Genomic DNA, 23,650 nt, shown 5'->3' with positions numbered 1-23,650 from the left:
ATTATAGGTGATTGGTCTTTCTTGTAATTAAGGCTGTACTATTTCTTTAAAAAATATATAAATAATGTGTAATTTTCAAATATAACTGTACAACTTCACCACGGAACACAGAAGCTTTAACCTCTGTGTTGCTGGATAGAATTGCGTCAAGGTACCTTAATTCAATAAACTAATGACCACTGCTTTTTGAACAGACCGCATTTGTTGATTCTTTTGACCGACCTCAAACCGAGGCCCCTCTTGAGGGGTCTTAGATCTTCAGTAATAGATCCCAAATCATTACTTTATATGGTAACAGAGGAGTTATCCCTCAATTTAGATTTAAGCACCTTAATTCTCTTACCTTTCATTTAAATTCCTTGGAATAGTTCACACTGTGTATTGAAATTAATTTGCCAATTATATACACAGTCTGCAAATTTGTCACCTTCAAAATTACAAATCATGTTTTTGCCTCCAAAATCTAAATTGCTAATATTAATCGAAATTCAGCACCAAATAATCTTTCCGGATCAGTGGTGCTGGAAGAGCACAGCAGTTCAGGCAGCATCCAAAGTGCAGCGAAATCGACGTTTTGGGCAAAAGCCCTTCATCAGGAATGATGCACTTTGGATGCTGCCTGAACTGCTGTGCTCTTCCAGCACCACTGATCCAGAATCTGGTTTCCAGCATCTGCAGCCATTGTTTTTACCAAATAATCTTTGTCCCATTATTTCCCAAATTGCTATCTTTCTAAAAATCTATTAATTACCTCTACTCTCTGCTTTCAGTCTTGGAAGTCAGCTAGCTATCCATTCTTGTCCCTTGATTTTGCTTTATCTGATCTCATTATTATATGGTGCCTTATCAAACTGGAAGTTCAAAAGTTTACAGTGGAGTTTAGGATGAGGAAAGTAAAAAAAAACATTTCTGTAAGCAAGATATACACATGTATTCTTTCTCTCTTCCCAACCAACATTTGCAGCAGTGGGTTCTGTTTAGTGCACAAGGGAACAATTGAACAAGAGGAATCACAATCAGGAAGCTTTGCTGCATCTTATTAAGGATTCAACCACAATAATTCTGATAGATTTAATACTAGATAAAAATACAGCATTTCCATCTCCATTGTAATGTAAGAAGTGGGTATTTTTGCTATTTTTCCTTCAATACTACAGCAGTTTATGTCCAAATGGAACAAGAACTGGACAATGTCTAGGCTTGGGCTTACAAGTGGCAAGTAACATTCATGCCTCAAATGCCAGGCAATGAGTACCTACAACAGGAGAAGCTAACCATTATCCCTTGTTGCCTTGTCATTTCCCAAGGTTCCAGATGCTCTCTGTTGACCTGAATCTTTAGCAATTTATGCAGCAACCTAACAGAAAACCCTGAAATACTCAATGACAAATTCTGAATCATTCAATGGCAGCATATTTCTAACACATGGGCAGTTTTATAGCCAATTTCATTTTACCATCACACCACTGCCTAATCACTTTCAGAAAACAAGTTCTCCAACAATAGCTTATGTTTATTAATACCTCCAACATTATACCATTTCTCAAGGCACTCCATAGAAGTACTGTAAAATAAACAGTGCTAGTCACAGAAAGAAATTACAGTGACAGGAAGAAGCAAGATCATTGGAAATAAGCATGTTACTTGACAAAGAGCTAATGTGGGTTAGTGAGCATAGGGATGATAGGGGAACAAGACTTGCTTCAACACATGGGAGATGCAGCATTGGATGACTAATTCCAACTACTTTTCCAGTATCACAGCCATGTACATGCAGGATGCATTTTGGATGGGTTGCTTATTTGCCCTGCATGTGTTTGTGAAGACAAAATCAACTGCAATAGATAAAGCCAATCTCTTTTTAATGCCATTGGACCTCTCTTGTCACTATTTTCCCAACCTGAGACTATAATCATCTTAAAGACATTTTCCCAACCTGAGATTCAGCAGTGAAAGCAGTCAATTGCTTTTGAAAACCTTTGGTGGAATAAAACACCTGATCCCATAATGGATATCGGTGTGGCAGTAAAGGCTTTTGGTGCTAATGACAGGTAAGTACACAGTTAACACCAGTTGTGACAGTGTCTCAGCTATCAGATTGAGTAGCACAATGTAACTGCTATAGCTACAAAAACAATTTTTAAAAATTCCAATTACAAAAGGGAATACAAAAAAAGTTTTCTTTTGCAACCTGATAGTTTCGGCATAACTACTCAGTTAATACCTGTCACAAGCAACATTGCAAGATAATGACTAATGCCTCAAAATCTTAATTTCTTTTGACCTGAATGGCAAAGACTGTCAGACACAATCAGCACAAACTGAGTAGAAAAGTACAAGGCTCTACAGGGATGTTAAATCACAATGTCAGTCAAATTTAAGAAGGCCTCTAGACTTTTGAATTGCTCGAATAGTCAGCAGATTGATATGAATTGCGAATTACTGGCTGTCTGGATTGCTGAAATCTTATTCTGTAATGGGTCATCAACAAAAAGATGATTAATTCTAGTCTGATGGAATTTATTTATTGAATTAGTCAAATACAAAATTGAACTCAAAAATATGACGACTTTTTACTTCAGCTATATACATCTGTGTAGATCACATATGATATTCCAATTTCTCTCAAATGTGCACAGTGTTCTAGACCACATTTGCTTTAATTGTCAGTCTGAATGGTGTATTTTGTTTGTAATTGCACAAATTACAGCATCTATCAAAAGTCTGGGATTCTGAACAGGGTCCGTACATAGAATGTGGACCTGCAATGAGGCAGGTTTGGGGTGGGGTACTGGTGGTGGGGTAGTGGTGGAGGTGGTGGTGGGGTGGATGGGGTGGTCAACTCAAGGTAGAGAGCCCTTTCAATCCTCTTTCTACTGGTCAGAACATGAAATCCAAAATGTGATTAGTGGATATTTCTTCCATGTCTCTAGGTTGGCCTAGTGTTTAAATCACCAGATGTCACAGATGAAGAATGCAGTTAATAAATTCACTTTAAAAATATTGAAACATCTAAATCAATTAATAGAACAGAGATAGCTGGGCAGGCATCGTGTTGTAGCTGTAGTATGTGAGAGGTGGAGAACATATGACAGGAGTAGGCCATTCAGTAAGCCTATCATACAATCATGGCTGATCAAACACTAATACCGTTTGCTCACCCCATCCTCACAATCCTGTATACCACTAGTAATAAGAATTCTGTGACCTTAAACATACTCAAAGACTGACCTTACTTTGCCATCTGTGGTAGAGAAGTCCAAAGGCACATAAACCAACAAATATAAAAGAATTCTCATCTGTAATCTAAATAACACCTTATTCTTCAGTTCAGCCTGCCCCATCTCTCTTCATAGGCCAGTCCTGCCATCCTGGGAACAAACTGGTGAACTTTTGTTACACTCCATCTACAGCATTATCATTTTTCCTGAGATAAGGATATCAAAACTGCATACAGTATTCCAAGTGAAACATAACCAAGCTCCTATACAAGTGAAGCAAGATTTCACTACTGCTGTACTCATATCCTCTTGTGATGAAGGCCAACATTCTAGTTGGTTTCCCAGTAGTTCGCTGCACTGTGTATATAAGCCTTCAGTGACTCATCAACAAGATCCTGTTGTATGTCGACAGTTACCAACCTCTCACCACTTAAGAAATAATCTGCACATCTGTTTCTCCTATCAAAGTGGAAAGTCTCTACTTTTCCACATTACAATCCTTCTGCCATGCTCTTGCTCATTCACTAAGCCTATCCAAATTCTCTTGAAGCCACTTAACATCTTCCTCACAGCACAGAGTCACACTCACCTTTGCACATTTGCAAATTTGGGAATATTCTATTTGATTCCCAAACCCAAATAAGGAGTCTGATCCTACTGATACTCACAGTACCCACTGATCACAGCGTGCCAATGTGTGTATGATCCACTTATCCCTTCTCTCTGTTAGCCAGTCCTTAATCAGTACATTACCTCATACTCTACATTTTTTCATTTTCCTAACTAGACTCTTGTGGGGCCTTTATCAAACACCTCCTGAAAATTATGCTACTTCCATTGGTTCTCCATTGATTAGTTTTGTTATTAACATCTCCAATAAGTTTGATGAATACAATTTCCTATATCTAAGTCTATGCTGACTATGCCTGATCAGATTATTATTACTTAAGTGTCCATTTATCACAGTCTTTACAATAGATTTTAGCTTTTCCCTAGTTTTGATATCAGGCTAATAAGTCTACAGGTTTCAGGTGTATTAGGTAACAGATTAGTCACTAAAATATTACTACAAATCTGTTTATCTGTTACTATTAATGTTTCCAAGTTGGAATTCTGAGTCTGAGCCTATCCATCAGCTAACTTGCTTCAGCAGCAATGCTTATGGGTGACTTGCAGCAGCAATGCTCTGATCCACTAAGATTACATATGATCAGATGCCTGCAACTATTCACCCCTCCTCTTCACTTCATGATGTCTGCTCCCAATCCCAATGTCCTTTCCCTACAGCTCCATCCCCTCTAGACTCACATGACCCTCTTCCTCAAAGCTTTCCAGGTGCTACCTCGAGCTGTAGGCTTTTCCAACTTACAACCAAGACCTCAATCTGTCCAAGAAACAGATCAAAAGCTCTTAACTAGAGGTCCTGTTATTGAATTGGGCTGGATCTCCTTGAAATCTATTCTTCTGGTTTTTGTTTTGTCTGTTGTGACAACTCCAACTCTGTCTCCGTTAAATACTGGAGTTATTGCTTTTCCCAATGGTCACTTTCCTTTATTGTGTACCTGTATGGAATATTTATTTTTACACAGCTGTTACTGAACTACCATTAAAAGCAATAATCCCAGAATATATCCTAATTTGAATTTTACACATACTAAGGAAAGAAGAAAGCACTCCCAAATTATCACTGGTGAAACAAATCTAAGAAAGAAAGAAAGAAGTCCATACCCCTGATTAATTCTAAACTTTCTCAGTCCAGATTTTGTTGCCAATAGAAAGAGAACTAAAAACATTGCAAAAGCATAAATATGCAAGATGTGCATGTTACAACAAAGTAGAAGAGCTGCTTGTTTCAAACATTAGTGCGTAATGGAAATCTTTATGTTTTATTGATAGAAACTAATGACGAACAAGTGTACATTGCACTATACTTCAGTAAAATGGATAACATATACTCCAATGTTTTGAGATGGGGCACATAAGATATGTCAAAATGGGCAGATTGCTGTCTTCAGACCCATCACTCAGTTCACCTTCTTAATATGGAGATTGAGTTGGCCCCAAAATTGGCAGCTTGCCTACTATATGTGAATAAGTAAATAAGGGTGAACTGAGTGAGTTAGAAGTTCAATTAATAACAATAAGGCACTGCCTGTGCCATTATACGTGATATAAGCAGTTGCAGGGAGTGGGCAAGATTCTTTAACGGCCTGCGTAAAACAAATTGGAAAGGCAAGTGGCGGTTCCATCAGTTGGAGGTGCTCTGTGTGCATATGGTGCAAAGCCTGTCCATCCTTCATATCATGCCGCCTCCCTGACAGAACCTAGCCCACCAGACACCCTCTTAAGTATTTAATAAAAGAATTGTGATTTCATAGAGCTCTTAACTGTCTCCATTGTATCTTCATCTATGTGTCTCTTACAGAGAGGCAATAGCACTGCTATGCGAAGCAACGATTCTCTTCTGATCTCATCTTACAGCACCAAAACTAAGTTCTGCTACTGCCAGGAATGATGGAGCTATTGGCCAGCAGCCCTTCACAACCATTACTTCTTCCCCAGCGAGCGGCACAAGTGCTACAATAATCCAACATGGTCCGTCCTCATCTTTCTGGTACATTGTCTCACCCTGACAATGCATCCTCAGGAGAGTGCCTCGGTAGAAGACAGTTGGTGAGCTGTCCACCCCACCCTGATGATTTCTGCCCAGTCCACAACATTATCTCGACAGAGAGAACATTAACACTCTGTATTAACATTCTGTTTATTAGTGCTTTGTTGTATTTTTAAGGATTTAGTACCTGCCCCTAATCACCATATGATAAGAAATAGAAGCAGGAGACCATACAGCCCATTGAACCTGCTCCACTATATAATACAATCATGGCTAATCTTCATTACAGTTCCACATGAATTCTTCAATTTCACTTTCCTGTCCAGGCCCCAACTCCCTCGATTTCCTGAAAGACCAAAGTTCTGTCCATCTCATTCTTAAGTGTAATCACCATTACAGCATCCACAGGTCCCCCTGGGGCAGAGAAAATCAAAATATCACAACTCTTTATCACAGAATCAAAGAATTCCTACAGTGCGGGAAGAGAGCCCATTGAATCTACAATGACCTTCCAAAGGGCATCTCACCCAGACCCAGATCCCCACCCAAACCCTGCAACCCCCATTTTACCATAGCTAATCCACCTAACCTGCACATCCCTGAACACTGTGGGACAATTTGGTATGGTCAATCCACCTAACCTGCACATCTTTGGACCGTGGGAGGAAAATGAAGCACCCATAGGAATCCCATGCAGACACAAGGAGAACATGCAAACTCCACACAATAGCAATGTCGGAATTGAACCCAGGTTCTTGCGATGTGAGCCACTGTGCTGCCACCTTACGTGAAGGATATTCTCCTGATCTCAGTCCTAAACAATTAGCCCTTTATTCTGAAACTGGCCCTCATGCTTTAACTCCCCAATAAGGAAACAAGCTCTCATTGTCCACTCTTGTCAAGTCTGTTCAGAATCTATTATTATTCAATGAGATCACATCAGTTCTTCTTGACTCTGGAGAATGAAAAGACAACTTACTCAGCCTCTGATTATCAGATGGCCCTTTCAACCACTGATTAATCTTTTCAACATTTCTTGGATCACTGTGCATAGTTTCCAGGTGCAATCCCAGTGCTATTGTAGTAAGACTTCTTTATTCTTGTATCCAGTCCCCCTGTAGTAATGGACACCATGCCATTTGCCTTCATAATTACTTTCTATACTCTTTCAATGTGTACATGCAGACCCAATTGAACACCAGCATTTTCAAATTTTGGATTTCAGATCTTTCTTATAACCAAAGTGAATACCTCACACATTATAATACCCATCTGCTATCTCATTGCCCTTTCAATTAGTCTGCCCATATTTTTATGGATTAGGCCAGACCACAACTTTGCAATTTGTTTTGGTAAGTGTACAGTGAAAATTACCTGGAGTAAGTTAGCTAGGTTGATTACCAGGTTTTAAAACAGACAAAAATGTATTCACAAAATGACAGAATGGAACACAAGGAACAGGATAAAGAACACCTGCAGAACTCAGTCTATCCAAACTAGACTTAATTATGCTATTCCGAACATACGGTAACGGTCTCTAACCCCCTTTAAAAATGGTACAAATGCTTACAGGTTGAAGTTAGAAGGGGAGAGAGAGAGAGAGAGAGAGAGAGAGAGAGAGAGAGAGAGAGAGAGAGAGAGAGAGATTTTGCAGCCTGTTCACACACAGCTGAACTCCTAACTAATTCATGGCTGAACTGCTCATCTAGAGAGCTAACCACCCCCCTTCTAGAACATGACCACTTTGGCCTGAAGTCTCATCTGTTTACACATAAACAAAAAGGTCCCTCAATACCATTTAATCTCTCTAACAAACCAATCTAATTGGACCCGGGAGCTGCTTACAACCCACTGAAAAAACCCAAGGACACAGTATCCTTGAGAAAAGGAACAGCTTTTAGAAAAAAGGGACCAGCTTTGTGACAATATCAGCTTACTGACTCCCACAACTTCTATTATCACCAAACTCACTATCCCTTGATCTAAATCATTAGTATGGATGGTATACAGCTGAGGCCTAGCATCTTGAAAATGTTCCATTTTTCTCTACACTCAAAGTCTTGCTCATTTACCAATCCCTATTTATGCTCATACATCAACTTTAACTCTGAGACCGTATCTGGCATGATACCTTTCTGAATGCTTTCTGAAAATTCAAGTAAAATTCCTCTTCTGCTTCCTATTATCCAAGATATAATCTCAAAAATTGTTCATAAATTTGTCAAACACATTTACTGTGTGTAATCACGCTACTTCTTAATGCTCATTAGCTTTCATTCTGTCCTGCCTTTCATCCTCCTCTTTTTGATTCTGCCATCTTTTCTATCCAACTCAGTACCGTTTTAATATATGAAACTCAACTGGTCAAAGATTTTTTTCTACCAAGTTAGTACCCTGTTAAGGCAATATGGGATTGGTATCTAATACCATAATATTGGCACTTTGTAAGACTTACTAAATTAGTTAAGGACACATAATTTCAGTTGCTGACAAATTAGTTACCTTTGTGTTGAAATTCAGTGCGTTCTGTGATGTCTTGTAAAGCTCTGGATATTTCAACATGTTTTCCTTTCGACATGATCTCTCAAATATTCCCAAAGTGAGGGGAGGCAAAGCTGTGAAAATCTGTCATGCACAGGTAAATAAGTTGAGTTTCTTAGCTCTGAATAACATTATTAAACTGGCACTGCAAAATATTAATATTGTGAAGACAACTGCTGAACATCATACACTATGTCATGCCATTGATGTAGGAGATAGCCGTACATGTCATGGATATCTTATCAGTTATCTGTAACGGTTATTAGCAGTAATTTGACGTATGTAAAGTACAAATTGAGATAAGTAAAAATTGAGATTTACTAATCATGTCAATTTGAAATGTTCATTTCGATTTATGGAAAGGAACGTACTGTGCTACGTTTTCTGACCAAACTCAGTGAGCACATTAACATTTTGTAATCCCATAAATCGCCGGTGCATTGACTATAAATTGTACCATTTAAACCAGAGAGTTAGCAGCTGGATTATACTTAACTGCACATTGAAACAATTTACATCATTTATCTTTGGCAATGGTCAAAATATATGTAGATGATAATATTTGATTTTAGCAGTTAACCTTTATTGAAAGCTCAGTAACAGCAAAGTTTTGGGTCATTGAATTGTAAGCTATCCACTTTATTGTCTGTGTCAAAATTGTGGAACAATTCCAATTTCACCAAGTGAATGCGAAATTGGTCTGCTTCCTGGAAATCACGTCATAAATGTGTTGCTTATGCACAAGGATCAAAGTACATGATTTTGTGAAGAAAATCTACTACAAATCGTAATGACCACTCATGCATCAGAAAGGCACTGATTTTAGATCAGAACTGTGAAGCTCATCAGTAGAGTACAAAATTTTTTAAATTAGATTTGGATATTCTGCTCATGGTGTTTTTGAATCTATCGGATAGCCGACATATTGCAAATATCTTCATGTGCAGCAGGTGGCCAAGCTTCCTCACCAGCCCTTCAATGTCCATGCTTGAGACTTTGAAATATTAGCCCATGAGCGGGCATCATCTCAAGCACAAATTCCTTCTGTATTTGGGATTTTCCAGCAATGCAAAACGTGAGCAAAGTTTACAAATACAGGGATCTTGGCAAGAAGCAGGGAATATTCACCAAACTGAGCTATTGACATGTGCCTTTAATACTCTTAGTGACTTTAAATGTTGACAGATGTAAGCAAACTGTTAATAAGGCCTACGTTCTTGATAATGTCAGGTGGAACAGAGACGGGAACTGGATACTTTTGTCACAAACGGGAAGGTGATATACTTGGATGGGGTATACGTCCAATCCTGTAAATCATCAACCTGAACTGAATATTCAACTATATGTACACTTACCACATTGTAGAGACCAATACACCACCGTTCAAAGAGAATTTGACCGGAGAAACCATTCACGAAAGCAAACCAGATCTGAAGATGAAATAAAAATACATTCGGAATGGTTTCTTATTAAAACAAAAGACTATTCATATAAATGTTAACATTTAAAAGTTTAGTTTGTTTCACCAGACTTGGATAGCAAAAAAATTTTACAAAACAGAACTAATGAAGTGGGGATTGGGTTTGAATCAGGATCTTGCCAGAACAATCCAAATCAAATCCAACTTCCTTATGCTATGCTACTTTGATTGTTATCTGGAAATAAATTCAAGTTATTGGACTATTGAATACTTTTCCACAGGAAAATAACAGACAGAGAACAGGTACATTTCAAAGTGAAAATTGATAAATATTAAATGCAGAGAAAGGTACAGTGACCTAAGTATATAGCCAGGCAATATAATTTACTTAGAAATGCTTGAGCCAGGCAGAGACTTGGTGGGCTGAATGTTTGCTTCCCTATGGAAATTTAGAAGTGTAAGAAAGCTCCATAGCTTACGATTTATAGTTATTACCTGTTAAAGAAATTATACAAAGCAATTGTGAGACTATATTTCAAAATACTGAATGCAGTTTTGATCTCCTTATTTAACGAAGAAAGTAAACACTTTGGAGATGGTTCAATGGAATTTCATCAACAAACACATTGACTTGGACTTCATTTACCACCTTCTGAGAAAGAGTAGGCAATGACATCACAGGAAATGACATCACCAACCCCAAGGAAACCTGAACACACAAATAGAAAGCGGGTCATAACAGTGCTTTACTGCAGACTCACTGATGATCTTACCTAGTCTTGTGACCAAATGTCTGAAAACAAGCCTTCCAACTTAGTGAGCAAACTTACATCCAGAATGTTCACGCATTTTAGAAATCCACCCCCTCCTCCTTTATAATATGTCAATTTTTCAAGATGTTGAAGTAAAGATATTATTGATGATCACCAGGATACATGAACATCAATGTTGAAAAATGTGGTACTAGAGATCTGCAGTCCTCACTTTCTTCATTTTTCAAGATGTCACCATCTATTTCCCCATATTCTGTATCTTCCATGTCCTTCTTCACAGTAAACACGGATGCAAAATACTTGTTTAGTATCTCCCCTATCTCCTGCAGTTCCACACATGGCTGCCTTGCTGATCTTTGAAGGGTTTTGTTCTCTCCCCAGTTACCTTTTGTCCTTAAGTATTTAGAAAATCCCTTTGGATTCTCTTTAACCCTATTTGCCAAAGCTATTTCATGTCCCCTTTTTGCCCTCTTTATAAGTATACTCCTACTGCCGTTATATCCTAAGGATTCACTTGATCTCTGCTGTCTACACCTGACACATGCTTCCTTCTTGCTTTTGACAAAACCCTCAATTTCTCTAGTCATCCAGCATTCTCTACACCTATCAGCCTTGCCTGTCACCCTAACAGGAACATACTGTCTCTGGACTCTCTTATTTTTGAATGCTTCCCATTTTCCAGCAGTCACTTTACCTGTGAACATCTGCACCCAATCAACTTTTGAAAGTTCTTGCTTAATACCATCAAAATTGACCTTCCTCAAATTTAGAGCTTTAACTTTGAGATCCTGTCTATCCTTTTCCATCACTATTTTAAAATTTACAGAATTATGGTTGCTGACCCAAAGCGCTCTCCCACTGACACCTCAGTTACTTGTCCTGCCTTATTTCCCCAGAGTAGGTCAAGTTTTGCACCTTCTTTAGTAGGTAAATCCACATACTAAGTCAGAAAATGTTCTTGTACACACTTAACAAATTCCTCTCCATCTAAACTCTTAACATTGTGGCAGTCCCAATCTATGTTTGGAAAGTTAAAATCCCATACCATTGCCACCCTAATATTCGTTCAGATAACAGATCTACTTACAAATTTGTTTCTCAATTCCCTGCTGACTATTGGTTGGGGGCGGGGAGGGGGTCTATAATACAATCCCAATAAGGTCATCATTCCTTTCTTATTTCTCAGTTCCAACCAAATAACTTCCTTGGACATATTCCCAATATTATCCTCTCTAAGTGAAGCCATAATGTTATCCTTTATCAAAAACACCGCTCATCTTTCTCTCTTGCCCCGCTTTCTATCCTTCCTGTAGCATTTGTATCCTGGAACATTAAGCTGCCAGTCCTGTACATCCCTGATGCACGTCTCTGTAATTGCAACGATATCCCAGTCCCATGTTCCTAACCATGCCTGGAATTCATCTGCCTTCCCTGTTAGGCCTCTTGCATTGAAATAAATGCAGTTTAATTGATTTAGTTCTCTGTTTTGTTCCTGTCTGCCCTGATTGTTTGACTTGCTCCTTTTCCTAAGTGTACCAATCTCAGATTGATCTTTCCTCACGATCTCTCTGGTACCATCCCCACCTCCACACCATGCACCCCCTCACCTTACTAGATTAAACCCTCCCAAGCAGCTCTAGCAAATCTCCCTGCTATTCATTCCCTTCCAATTCAAGTGCAATCTGTCCTGCTTATACAGGTGACTTCTACCACAAGAAGAGATTCCAATGATCCAAAAATGTGAACCTTTCTCCCCTGCACCAGCTCCTCAACTGCTCTATCCTTCTATTCCTACCCTCACTAGCTTGTAGCATTTGGAGTATTCCATATTACCATCGAAGACCTCCTTTTTAAATACCTGCCTAATTTCCCATATTCTCCCTTCAGAATCTCATCCTTTTCCCTTGCTATGTCATTAGTTCCAAAGTGTACAAAGACCTCCTGCTGGCCACTCTCCCCTTTGAGAATATCCTGCACTCTCTCTGAGATATCCTTGATCCTGGCTCCAGGGAGGCAACACACCATTCTGATTTCTCGCTGTCAGCCGTAGAAATATCTGTGCATGCCTCCGACCAGAGAGTCATCACAATCATTCGCTTGGAACCTGACGTACCCCTCATGACATTAGAGCTGTTTGTGCCACATTCCCCTGAGCGTTCGTCACAACTACATTTTCTAAAACAGCGTATTTCTTTGAGATGGAGACTCCTGCATTACCTGCCTCCCTCTCCAACCTTTCCTGGCGGTAACCCATCTACCTGACTGTATCTGTGGCTTTTCTCCCTTCCTATGCCATCCATTACACTCCCTAGCTCCTGTAAATTCCTTATTGTCTCTAAATGTAACTCCAATCAATCCATGTGATCTGATAGGATTCGCAACCAAAGACACTTCCTGCAGGCATAATCATTAATAACATGGAAATCCTCCCTAAACTCCCACATCTGACAGGAAGAGCACATCAATCTACTAAAGGCCATCATTGTACCTTAACAATCTACAGAAAATAACACAGTCTTACTGCTCTAAAAAACACTCTCCTGCTAACATAGTACCTATCTTTTATATTTTAAAATTTTAATCAAGAGACAGATCTCAGTATAACATTTAACCTAAAAGAATCTACTCTACTAACAATTAAAAAAAAGACAGCAAGGTTACACGTAAAAACTATGCACTTATCTGCTTCTATGCTTCCTCCAAGGTCAGCTGTGGTTTCAGCTGTTTGTTAATTTTTCTGAGAAATACTCCAATAGTCAAGAAATACTTGATCTCAAACAGCAAAGGCAGTAGCTGTGCTGATTCACTGTCGTGTCAGACAGCATGTAGGTTTCTTTCTATCTCTCTCTCTTTCACCGACCATGTGGTCTCTACCTTTGTTCTCTTCCTCCTTTTTAACGTGCCGTTGTTTTGATCTTTACCCTCATGAGTTCCAAAACATGCAACAACGTATAAAACAGTAATTGCTGCTCCTAAAATTTGAGGAAATTACCTGCAACTCCTAAATTATCTTAAAATGCAGCAGCTCTTACAGCACAATCTTGGATTATGGAGAATCCTTCTGAGACTCTTACCATCAAGAAAATATTCCTATTTGCCTTTCTCATATTGAAGTGGATGAAGTCACATTTCTCCACATTAAACTCCATTTGTTGCAAGCTTACTTGTTCATTACATCTGTTTATGTTCTTTTGGAACTTTCTCTGCTCACTCATAAAACTTATTGAGTGTCTTAACTAGTGCACTTTGGAGTTTATGATCTACAACTAGTTGTTCTTTGGTTCAATTATTTGTCATATCTAGTGAAAAGCTGATTCAAAAATTTGTGAATTGAATTTGTGTAAGAAAATAAGCTTCAAAACCAAATACCTTTTGGAAGTGCATCAATACACTCCACCATGTTAGTGGCTTCCACAAAAGAAAGAGATTAGTCATACAGCCATCCTTCAGAACCCCATGCTGACTATTTAATAAGTTCATACTTGTCCTAATGTTCACTCATTCAGAGATTCAATGACTGACTTCATTAACATTCTATAACTGTTAAGAAGGGAGTGTTGCTGAACAAAGAGACGTTGGAGTGCAGGTTCAACTCCTTGAAAGTGGAGTCACAGGTAGATAGGATAGTGAAGGCGGCGTTTGGTATGCTTTCCTTTATTGGTCAGAGCATTGAGTACAGGAGTTGGAAGGTCACGTAAACATTGGTTCGGCCACTGTTGGAATATTGCGTGCAATTCTGGTCTCCCTCCTATCGGAAGGATGTTGTGAAATTTGAAAGGGTTCAGAAAAGATTTGCAAGGATGTTACCAAGGTTGGAGGATTTGAGCTATAGGGAGAGGTAAATAGGCAAGGGCTGCTTTCCCTGGAGCTCAGAGGCTGATGGGTGACTTTATAGAGGTTCATAAAATCATGAGGGGCATGGATAGGATAAATAGATAAAGTCTTTTCCCTGGGATCGGGGAGTCCAGAACTAGAGGGCATAGTTTTAGGGTGAGAGGGGAAAGATATAAAAGAGACCTAAGGGCAACTTTTTCACACAGAGGGTGGTACGTGTATGGAATGAGCTGCCAAAGGAAGTAGTGGAGGCTGGTCCAATTGTAACATTTAAAAGGCATTTGGATGGGTATATGAATAGGAAGGGTTTGGAGGGATATGGGTTGGGTGCTGGCAGGTGGGACTAGATTGGGTTGGGATATCTGGTCAGCATGGATGTGTTGGACCGAAGGGTCTGTTTCCATGCTATACATCTCTAAGACTCTAAGCAACTCTTTGCTCATGCCCCTTTTAACACTACGCTGATTCTGATTACATACACGTCATTTGAGATTAGATTGCCTTCTTTAGTCATGTTTTTAAGAACTAATATTTTAAATAATTCATGGAGTGATCTGGAACTGAACAAATCTGAAAACATGTTGTGGCATTCCATTACTGTCTTTCTTTTAAAGCAGCGATTAGCTGGTTAAGGTCACAATATGGTTGCAATGCACAGCTGCAGTTTGACCTTCTCTCATTCTTAGTAATGAGAATAAATCAAGCACAACATAGCAAATCAAGTCTACCACAGCCAGAGCTTCTGTTTCCCAAAGACATGCTCAGGAGTTAAATACCTCACCAACTGCTAATTCTCAGGAGTGTGGCACACATATTACAGGGCCAATTTTAATTCTAATTGGTCAACATGTCATTTTGATTCCATTGCGCATGGTTTCCCAATGCAGTTTTAGCCTTTTGAAATACATTTACTGCTTTCATGGAGAGAAATGTGTGGCTCAGTAGATGTTCTGCTTTTTTAAAGTACAAATATCAATTTTCAAATAGCTTCTCATAAACATAAACATTTTCATGGCAGAAAAATAAACATTTCACCAAGTTGTATAAAGTTGAAAGATTTTTTATGGTCTGAAGTAATAGGAGACAAAATAAGACAATACAAGGCACACAAGTTTACGTTAAAGTGCAGAGAAACATTGTAAGAATGCGATGGAATATAATTTTCAGTCACATTTAAGCCACTGTGTGGAATCCAGAAATTCTTGGCATGTTTGACATCTTGTCCATGTTAAACATATATTTCTGTCAAAGACATCCCACCTGACAATGCAGTAATCACTAGACTGGCAGCCACGATTATTTTACAACCAAAAAGTGACGTAGTGCAAGGATGTACAAGAACATTATTGTATGCTTTCAAGTATACTCTCAGAACACTTCCTTCTACTTACATAAAAGTCGGTACTAAATTCCTGAATATTCATGCCAGAAACATTCTTGGAACTGCCCCATATCACAATGAAACTTTCATTTGCTCAAAGAATTACCATACCAAACTGATAGAACTAAATAAGAATATAAGAATGTAAGAACTGGGAGCAGGATTAGGCAATTTAGCCCCTCAGGACTGTTCCGACATTCAATACGATCATGGCTGATCTCATCTTGGCCTCAACTCAACTGTCATGCCTGTTCTCCATAACAACTCAACCCATTATCTCTTAAAATCTAACTACCTCCTTAAATGTATTCAGTGTCCTGTGTTCACGCCACCCAGGTTGTGAATTCCATAGTTTCACGACCCTCAGAGAAGTAATTTCTCATCTTCATTTTAAATTTGCCATCCCTTAACCTGAATCTAAAACCGCTCATTCTAGATTGGCCCACTCTTTTGTCAATTCCCTTTCGCAACAAACTTAGTTTGTGCACATCGTAAAATCTGTGACTTAGCATGAAAGAATCATTAGATTATTTCTAAAAATATATTGTTTGTGTGGATATCACATAGTAAATACATATACAAACACACATTTACATGCATAGACATGTGTCTTGGTATTTGCAGAATCATTGCATAATCATTTTCTCTCTAACCAAACATGATAACTAATGAAGAAACAAAAATGTAATAACATGGGTAGAAATTACATTGAAGGAAACTGGAACAGTGACTACAAAATTAATAACTACATGTTTTGGACAAACATTTAGGTCTCATGGAAAAATGTGGTGAGCATAAAAGATCACAATAAGTAGTGCAGTTCAAGAGTATTATTTTGGGAAATTTAATGATTTGTGTAGATATTTGAAAATCTCACAATAAAAATTCTTAATGCTCCAGATTTCAATCAAAGAGTTATTTGCTAGTAAAGAACTTGAGTATTCCTGAAAAAGACACATGTTGTCAAAACTTTCCATCTTGTATTCGTTAAGATAGTTTAGAATCTTAGAATTTTGCAGCACAGGAGGAAGCCTGTTGTGTGTACTGGTTCTCAAAAGAGCCACTCTGCTATTCTTATTCTCTGGCCCTCTCTCTGTAGTCTTCTAAATTCATCATTTTCAAATATACATCCAGCTCTCTTTTGAAACTTTCTGTGCAATACACCTCCACAACTCTCCCAGGAAGCACATTCCAAAAGCTAACAACACTGAGCAAAGGCGGCTCTTCTCATCTCACTCCTAGCTTTCTTGCTGAAAATTCTGAAATTGTGACCCCTGGTTACTGACATATCAAAAAGTGGGAACAGAATATCCTTCTTTATCCTGTCAATATTGTTCATCATTGTACAAGAGGTCAAGTCTTAAACTTCTTTGTTCCAAGGAGAATAAGTTCAATTTCCCTAATTTTGCTTGCCTTTAAAATCCATCCTTCCTGGTATCATTCTAGTAAATCTCGTTCGAACTCTCTCTAGGGTTTTAACATCTTTCTTTAAATAAGATGCCCACAACTCCAAATATGGTCTGACCAATGATTTGTAGAGGTGTAGCATTACTTCCTTGCTTTTATACTCTGCAGCTCCATTTATAAAGACAAGGATCCTATAAACGTTCTTAAAAACTGTTTCAACTTGCCTGGCCATTTTTAGAGAATTATGCACTTGAATTTCTGAGGTCCCTCTGCTCCTATACATCCCTCAAAGTTGTGCCAATGAGTTTGTCTCTCTATGTTTCTTCCACCAAAATGCATTGCCTCATTTTTCATTTGAAATTCAGCTGTCAGGTGTCTGACCATTTGGGCAGTGTATCAATGTCCCTGTGAAGTCACACAGCATCATCCTCACAATTCACTATTCTTCTTAGCTTAGTATCATCTGCAAATTAGAGACCTAGTCCTCAACACCCATCTGCAAATGGTTTATATAAATCAGAAAAAGCAAAGATCCCGACAGCGATTCCTAGAGAACACCACTTTCAATTGGTCTTCAATATGAGAAATGCTCATGTACAGAGGAGCTTCAATTATCTGGCATTCAATTATCTGAATATCTGATTATCCAGCAAGATTGCAAGGTCCCAATGCTCGGCTAAAGTATGTCATCCGGCATTCAATTAACCGAATGAAATATTCCCAGCCCGTGTCCTTCGGATCATTGAGGTTCCTCTATATACCCCTCCTCTTTTAGACAACTTCTAATTCATGCTGCCAGTGAATCAATAAGATCCCCCTTGTCCTTTTAAGCTCAGAATACATACCCAAGGGCCTCAACTGCTCCTCACATGACAAGTCCTTCATCCCCAAGATCATTCTTGTAAACCTCCTTTGGACCGTCTCCAAGGCCAGTACATCTTTCCTTTGTATAGGGCCCAAGACTACTCAATATTCCAAATGCAGTCTGACCAGAGCCTTATACAGCTTCAGCAGTATATCTCTGTTCTTGTATTCTAGCTCTCTTGAAATGAATGCTAGCATTGCATTTCCCTTCCTAAATACCAAATGAACCTGCATATTAATTTAAAGAAAATCTTGAACTATGACTCCCAAGTTCCTTAGTGCTCCAAATTTCTGAAGTCTACTTAGAGAATAGACTACGCCTCTATCCTTCCAACCAAATTGCGCAACCTCACACTTTCTCACATTCCACCTGCTATTTCTTTGCCCACTCTCCTAGCCTGTCCAAGTCCTTCTGCAGCTTCCCCGCTGTCTCATCACTATCTGTCCCTCCACCTATCTTTGTGTCATCTGCAAACTTAGCAACAATGCCCTCAGCTCCTTTATCCAGCTTGTTAACGTATAAAATGAATAGTTGCGGTTCCAGCACAGACCCCTGCAGAACACCACTCATCCTGAAATAGAAACTCTTATCCCCACTCTCTGATTTCTGTCAGTCAGTCAATCCTCTATCCATGGCAGCATCTTGCTCCTAACACCATGGGTTCTTATTTTATTTCGCAGCTTCCTGCGCAGCACTTTGTCAAAGACCTTCTGGAAATCCAAATAGATCATACCTACTGGCTCGCCTTTGTCTAACTTGCTCAAAGACTTCTAACAGGTTTGTCAAGCATGATCTCCCCTTGATGAAGCCATGCTGACTCAGCCCCTTTTTCCCAGGCACTTCCAAATACTCTGCAATCACATCCTTAGTAATGAACTCTAAAACCTTACCAATGACAGAGGACAGGTTAGCTAATCTATAGTTTCCTGTCTTTAGTGTCTCTCCCTTCTTAGATAGGGGCGTTACAATACCCATTTTCCAATCCTCTGGGACCCTTCCTGATTCCAGTGATTCCTGAAAGATCACCACCAATGCTTCTATAATCACCTACATCTGGTCTGGGTGATTTATCCACCTTTAGACCTTTCTGTTTCCTCAGCACATTATTCTTAGTGATGGCCACTACGTTCACCTCTATCTCCTGACTCTCTTGAAGTTCTGGTGTGCCGCTGGTGTCTTCCCCTGGGAAAACTGATGCAAAGAATTTGACTGAAACATTCAAAGATTACTGAATAATATTTTGTAGGACCTTTGCAAGCTTAGGAAGAGAGCAGCACAGGAAATGCTAGCTAAAAAAAAATCAAAGTTTATCCAGCTCATCTTCAATCATCCTGGCAGTTGTATAACATGATCCGACACTGCTGACTAATCATAAAAATAAATTTGCATTTACCCAACACACACCAAGAAATGAGACAAAGACCACCCCGAGGAGAATGTTTTGGGAACAGTAGATCTAAATTCACCTGTTAGCCGCAACTATGGTATACCTACAACACACCACGTTACAAATTGCTTACACTGGTTATGTCAAAATGTTTTTGAAATAAATCTAATTTGCCTTTGATTGAAATAATATTAACTGCATCTATGATACCTTAAGCAATGTGTTCCATCAATTAAGCACTTACTGAACTAACAGAACTGAGTTTACCTCACTCAAAACCCATCCATTTGCACAAAGTTAATGTTTCTGCAGTTTGGTTCAGAGCACCAATCATCCACCATGTATAATGAAATAGCTTGATGGCGACAGTGCCCTGTAATAATGACTACTCTCTCTAGCCTTGGCAGAGGAGCAGAAGAAAAGCATCCCAAGTGGAACAGGCCATTATCAGGCATTTAAATACTGGAATTGCTTTCTACAGTTGGCAATTCCCCATTTTCAGGTGTCTTACTTTGAAACAAATGGTGCCCGAAACCTTGAAAATATTGAGGAGAAAGATTTATTTTAAAAACTAAACTGATTCATTCAGCTTCAAACAAAATGATGCATTTTCCTTGTTCTGTCCATTTAGATCTCTGAATTATTAACCATTGAATTAAAAAAAGATGTGTCATGAAGTATTGTAAGTGTTGTGAAATTCTAATTGCTTCCTCTTACCAGGATACCGCAGACCTAGTAAATCCAGCACCAGATGAACTGCTAAGTGTTACTGTGATACAAAGCATAAAGTGCTTGAACAAGACAGTGTTTTTAAAAAAATCATGTTACCATGCGCAATTTGCCGATCACTCACTTATTTCACAGACTTGGTCAATTTATCGAAGACAATGTTTAAAAGTCAACACAAAAGCATTCGCAAAATTCTCTAATTTGTTTGAGACTTTTGAAATACCATTTATATTTAGAATTTTATATATTAAATGACTATGCAGAATATAACTGCACCCAGTTCTCCTGTCAGGCTCTTGAAGAAAATCTGACAAGCTTCACAAAATACATGTAAAAAGTATCCAAGAGCTACCATGTCACAGCAGCTCCATAACACTCCATGGTTCATTCAATCGGATTATAGAAGCATGAATCGCTACAAATTCCCCATTTACTCATTTGTATCCCAGCTGGCCTCCAGATGAACAGTCCCTGCTCACAAATCAACCAACTTTTATCGCTTGGGTGAATATGCAAACATATTTGAAAAACAAATGTCTATAGTTTAAGATAGGAAAAAAAAACTAGGTTAATAATTTGGTTCATTTTATTTAAATAGACTTAATAGAGAATCATGAAGTCAAATTATTAAGACATTGCTCAAGAGACAGTTATCAACAGATTCCTTCTCACAATCTGCTAGACATGTGTGATTCTGATATAGTTTGCAATTTGTGATTGACAGAGACAGATGGAATGTGTTTACTGTTTGGGAGGGGGTGGAATAACTTTAAAGATTTTCAAACCGATGCCGTTCTGGACAAAATTTACAAAAGCATTTTCTAAACTTATTTCCAATTTCCTTTTTAGCTCTCCATGCCACTCCCATTATCCTCAAACTAAGGATACCACTTCAGAACTGACTGCTAAGTAATAGGCAATGACAACCCAAAGGTTAACTTGTCCATTAAGCTTCTGCCCTTTCCTCTGGGGAATTAACTAGAGCTATAGACAGATTTGGTCTCTTAAAACAGTAGCTAGGTCTGTACTGGAACAATTAGCCCTAGGCTTTAGATTCTCGCAGCCACTGGAGTTCAACATGATGTTGGTAGCAAAATACTCATTATTCTTGGTCATGATGTACCATACACTAAGACACCAGCTGTGGTCACACTAGGTTTTACAACTTTAAGTTTCCAATTAGGACTTGACTGTAATAAAAGTGCAGTAAATTGTACCATACTGGTGCAATGAAGAAACTACACTGTCAGTCAAAAGAGGCGTACTGTGCGAGTTCACCATAACGGGCTCTGAAATCCGTGACTTTTATTAAACAATTGTGAAGTTCTGAAGTCAACAAATGGGAAATTTCATACAAAAAATAAGTTGCGCTGTTAGAAGAAGATGAGCATATAATGTCCAAACGAGAGAGATCTACATTTTTACATATACGTCGTTATGTTACAATGCAACAGTTGTGTTCCTCTGCAACGTTGTGCTATAGAAAATCAAGCAATGGAAAACTGCTACAGAAAATTGCACTGTAGAAGATCACTATGGCAAATCGTTACACCCATTCAGCAGAAAACTTGTGTTTTCCAAACAATGTCCATAATTTGTTAACCACTTTACAGCCAATTCACGCTGTACGGCAGAACACCCTTTATACTTTTTCAGTTTAAATTGTTACTTTTATAATATAATGCTAATCTAACAATTGTGCAGCACATGATAAAAAAAATCTAGTAGTTGTGACCAAAGCTATCTTCCTAACACATAATTTACCTTATAAGATACAATACAAATTACTTTCCATATAGCTCAAGGCTCTCCAGGTTTCCTGAACTCTGGTGGGAGACTAGCATATGATGTCAGTGTTTGACAATAGTCATTTACTGGATTAGAGTGGTGCTGGAAAAGCGCAGCAGTTCAGGCAGCATCTGAGGAGCAGGAAAATCTATGTTTCGGGCAAAAGCCCTTCATTAGGAAACCTATTTTCCTAGGAGTTCTATTAATCTTTTGGAAGAGCTACTCAGAAAACCCATACATTATAGTTCCTTTACAGTGATTACCCTGCATCAATTATAATTAAAGTTGTATCAGATATACATGATCATTTTTGGTATTTGGACTTTTTAAAAAAGGCAGATAGATTTTGCTTGTTTCTGATTTAAAAAAAACATCACAGCTTAGAAGTCATTTGGATTTGCAGGGACAATCAGTTGGTGACTAAAGTACATCAGTTCCAAGATAACATGTAACAGCAGTCAAGTGCCTGGGATGAGAACTCCTGTGGTAGTAATGGGTAAAATATTTATGTTATTGGGTTTTCTTCCTTTAGAGTTTTTTCATTTCAGTTCAGGGAAACCAGTCACCTCAACAGAAGCAATTTCTAGTTTGAGAAGTTTCCAAGCCAGAAGTGTTTGAAATCTTTGTGTTGTGAGGACTGTGATAAAGTTTTGGCGATCAGCACTGAGAGAGGTTCATACCAGCAGGATCAAAGAAATTGTAACATTATTTCCACAGGTTCAAAAAAAAAAGAAAATGGAAAGTATCAGTTCAAGGGTGGGGAGTCCAGGACTAGACAGCTTAGGTTAAGGGTGAGAGAGGGAAGATTTTAGATTAGATTAGATTAGATTACATTACATTTACAGTGTGGAAACAGGCCCTTCGGCCCAACAAGTCCACACTGACCCGCCGAAGCGCAACCCACCCATACCCCTACATTTACCCCTTACCTAACACTACGGGCAATTTAGCATGGCCAATTCACCTGACCCGCACATCTTTGGACTGTGGGAGGTTAAAAGGGACCACACTTTCATGCAGAGGGTAGTGCATGTATGGAACGAGCTGCCAGAGATGGTGGGTGAGGTTGGTACAATTAAAACATTTAAAAAGCACCTGGCTATGTATACGAATAAGAAAGGTTTAGAGGGATTTGGGCCAAGTGCTGGAAAATGGGACTAGATTAGGTTAGGATATCTGGCCGGCAATGGTCTGTTTCTGTGCTGTACATCTCTAAGACTATGACTCTCAGTAAGAATTTTCTTTTTGTAAAAAACCTGAGATAGAAGTGACATTTCTCTGGGATTTAGTCTCTAGCAGATTGCAATAGGAAATGGGTTCAGACTTTGTTTTGATGGATTTGTGTTAAGATCTTTCTGTCTTCTACATTTAGAGATTTATTTGTTTATTTCTTCTTTTCTGCAACAAACTTACACTCTGTTGCTAACAAACACCTTCAGTCTGGTATGAATATGTTTCAATGACTGAGCATCAGGTTAATTTTCTCCTTGCCACAATCTAAAGTCGTCACCTCCTTGCCTCAATGACTACTGCCCGGTGGCTCTGACCTCCATAATTATGAAGTGCTTCAAGAGGCTGGTCATGGTCCATATCAACTCTAGCCTTCCAGTTGGCCTCGATCCTCGACAATTTGCTTACCCCGGCAACAGGTCTATGGCAGACGCCATTTCACTAGCCCTACACTCATCCC

At 38.8% G+C, this 23,650-nt stretch overlaps 1 protein-coding gene across 4 annotated transcripts in view; it reads right to left on the bottom strand.

Moving 5' to 3' along the window:
- The window catches only part of atp8a1 (ATPase phospholipid transporting 8A1), a 345,629-nt gene that overhangs the window by 66,604 nt on the left and 255,375 nt on the right, over window positions 1–23,650 (bottom strand). For all 4 annotated transcript variants that reach the window (XM_060824479.1, XM_060824487.1, XM_060824506.1 and 1 more), the window contains 2 exons: window positions 9,732–9,806; window positions 8,338–8,460 (listed from right to left, as the gene is read on the bottom strand). In XM_060824479.1, the coding sequence (XP_060680462.1) occupies window positions 8,338–8,460; window positions 9,732–9,806 (198 nt within the window). The remainder of the gene's footprint in view (window positions 1–8,337; window positions 8,461–9,731; window positions 9,807–23,650) is intronic.

Source organism: Hemiscyllium ocellatum, chromosome 1, assembly GCF_020745735.1.
Source record: "Hemiscyllium ocellatum isolate sHemOce1 chromosome 1, sHemOce1.pat.X.cur, whole genome shotgun sequence".
Taxonomy (NCBI): Eukaryota; Metazoa; Chordata; class Chondrichthyes; order Orectolobiformes; family Hemiscylliidae; genus Hemiscyllium; species Hemiscyllium ocellatum.
Note: the sequence above shows the minus strand (reverse complement) of the source record. Positions and strands in the feature narration are given on the sequence as shown.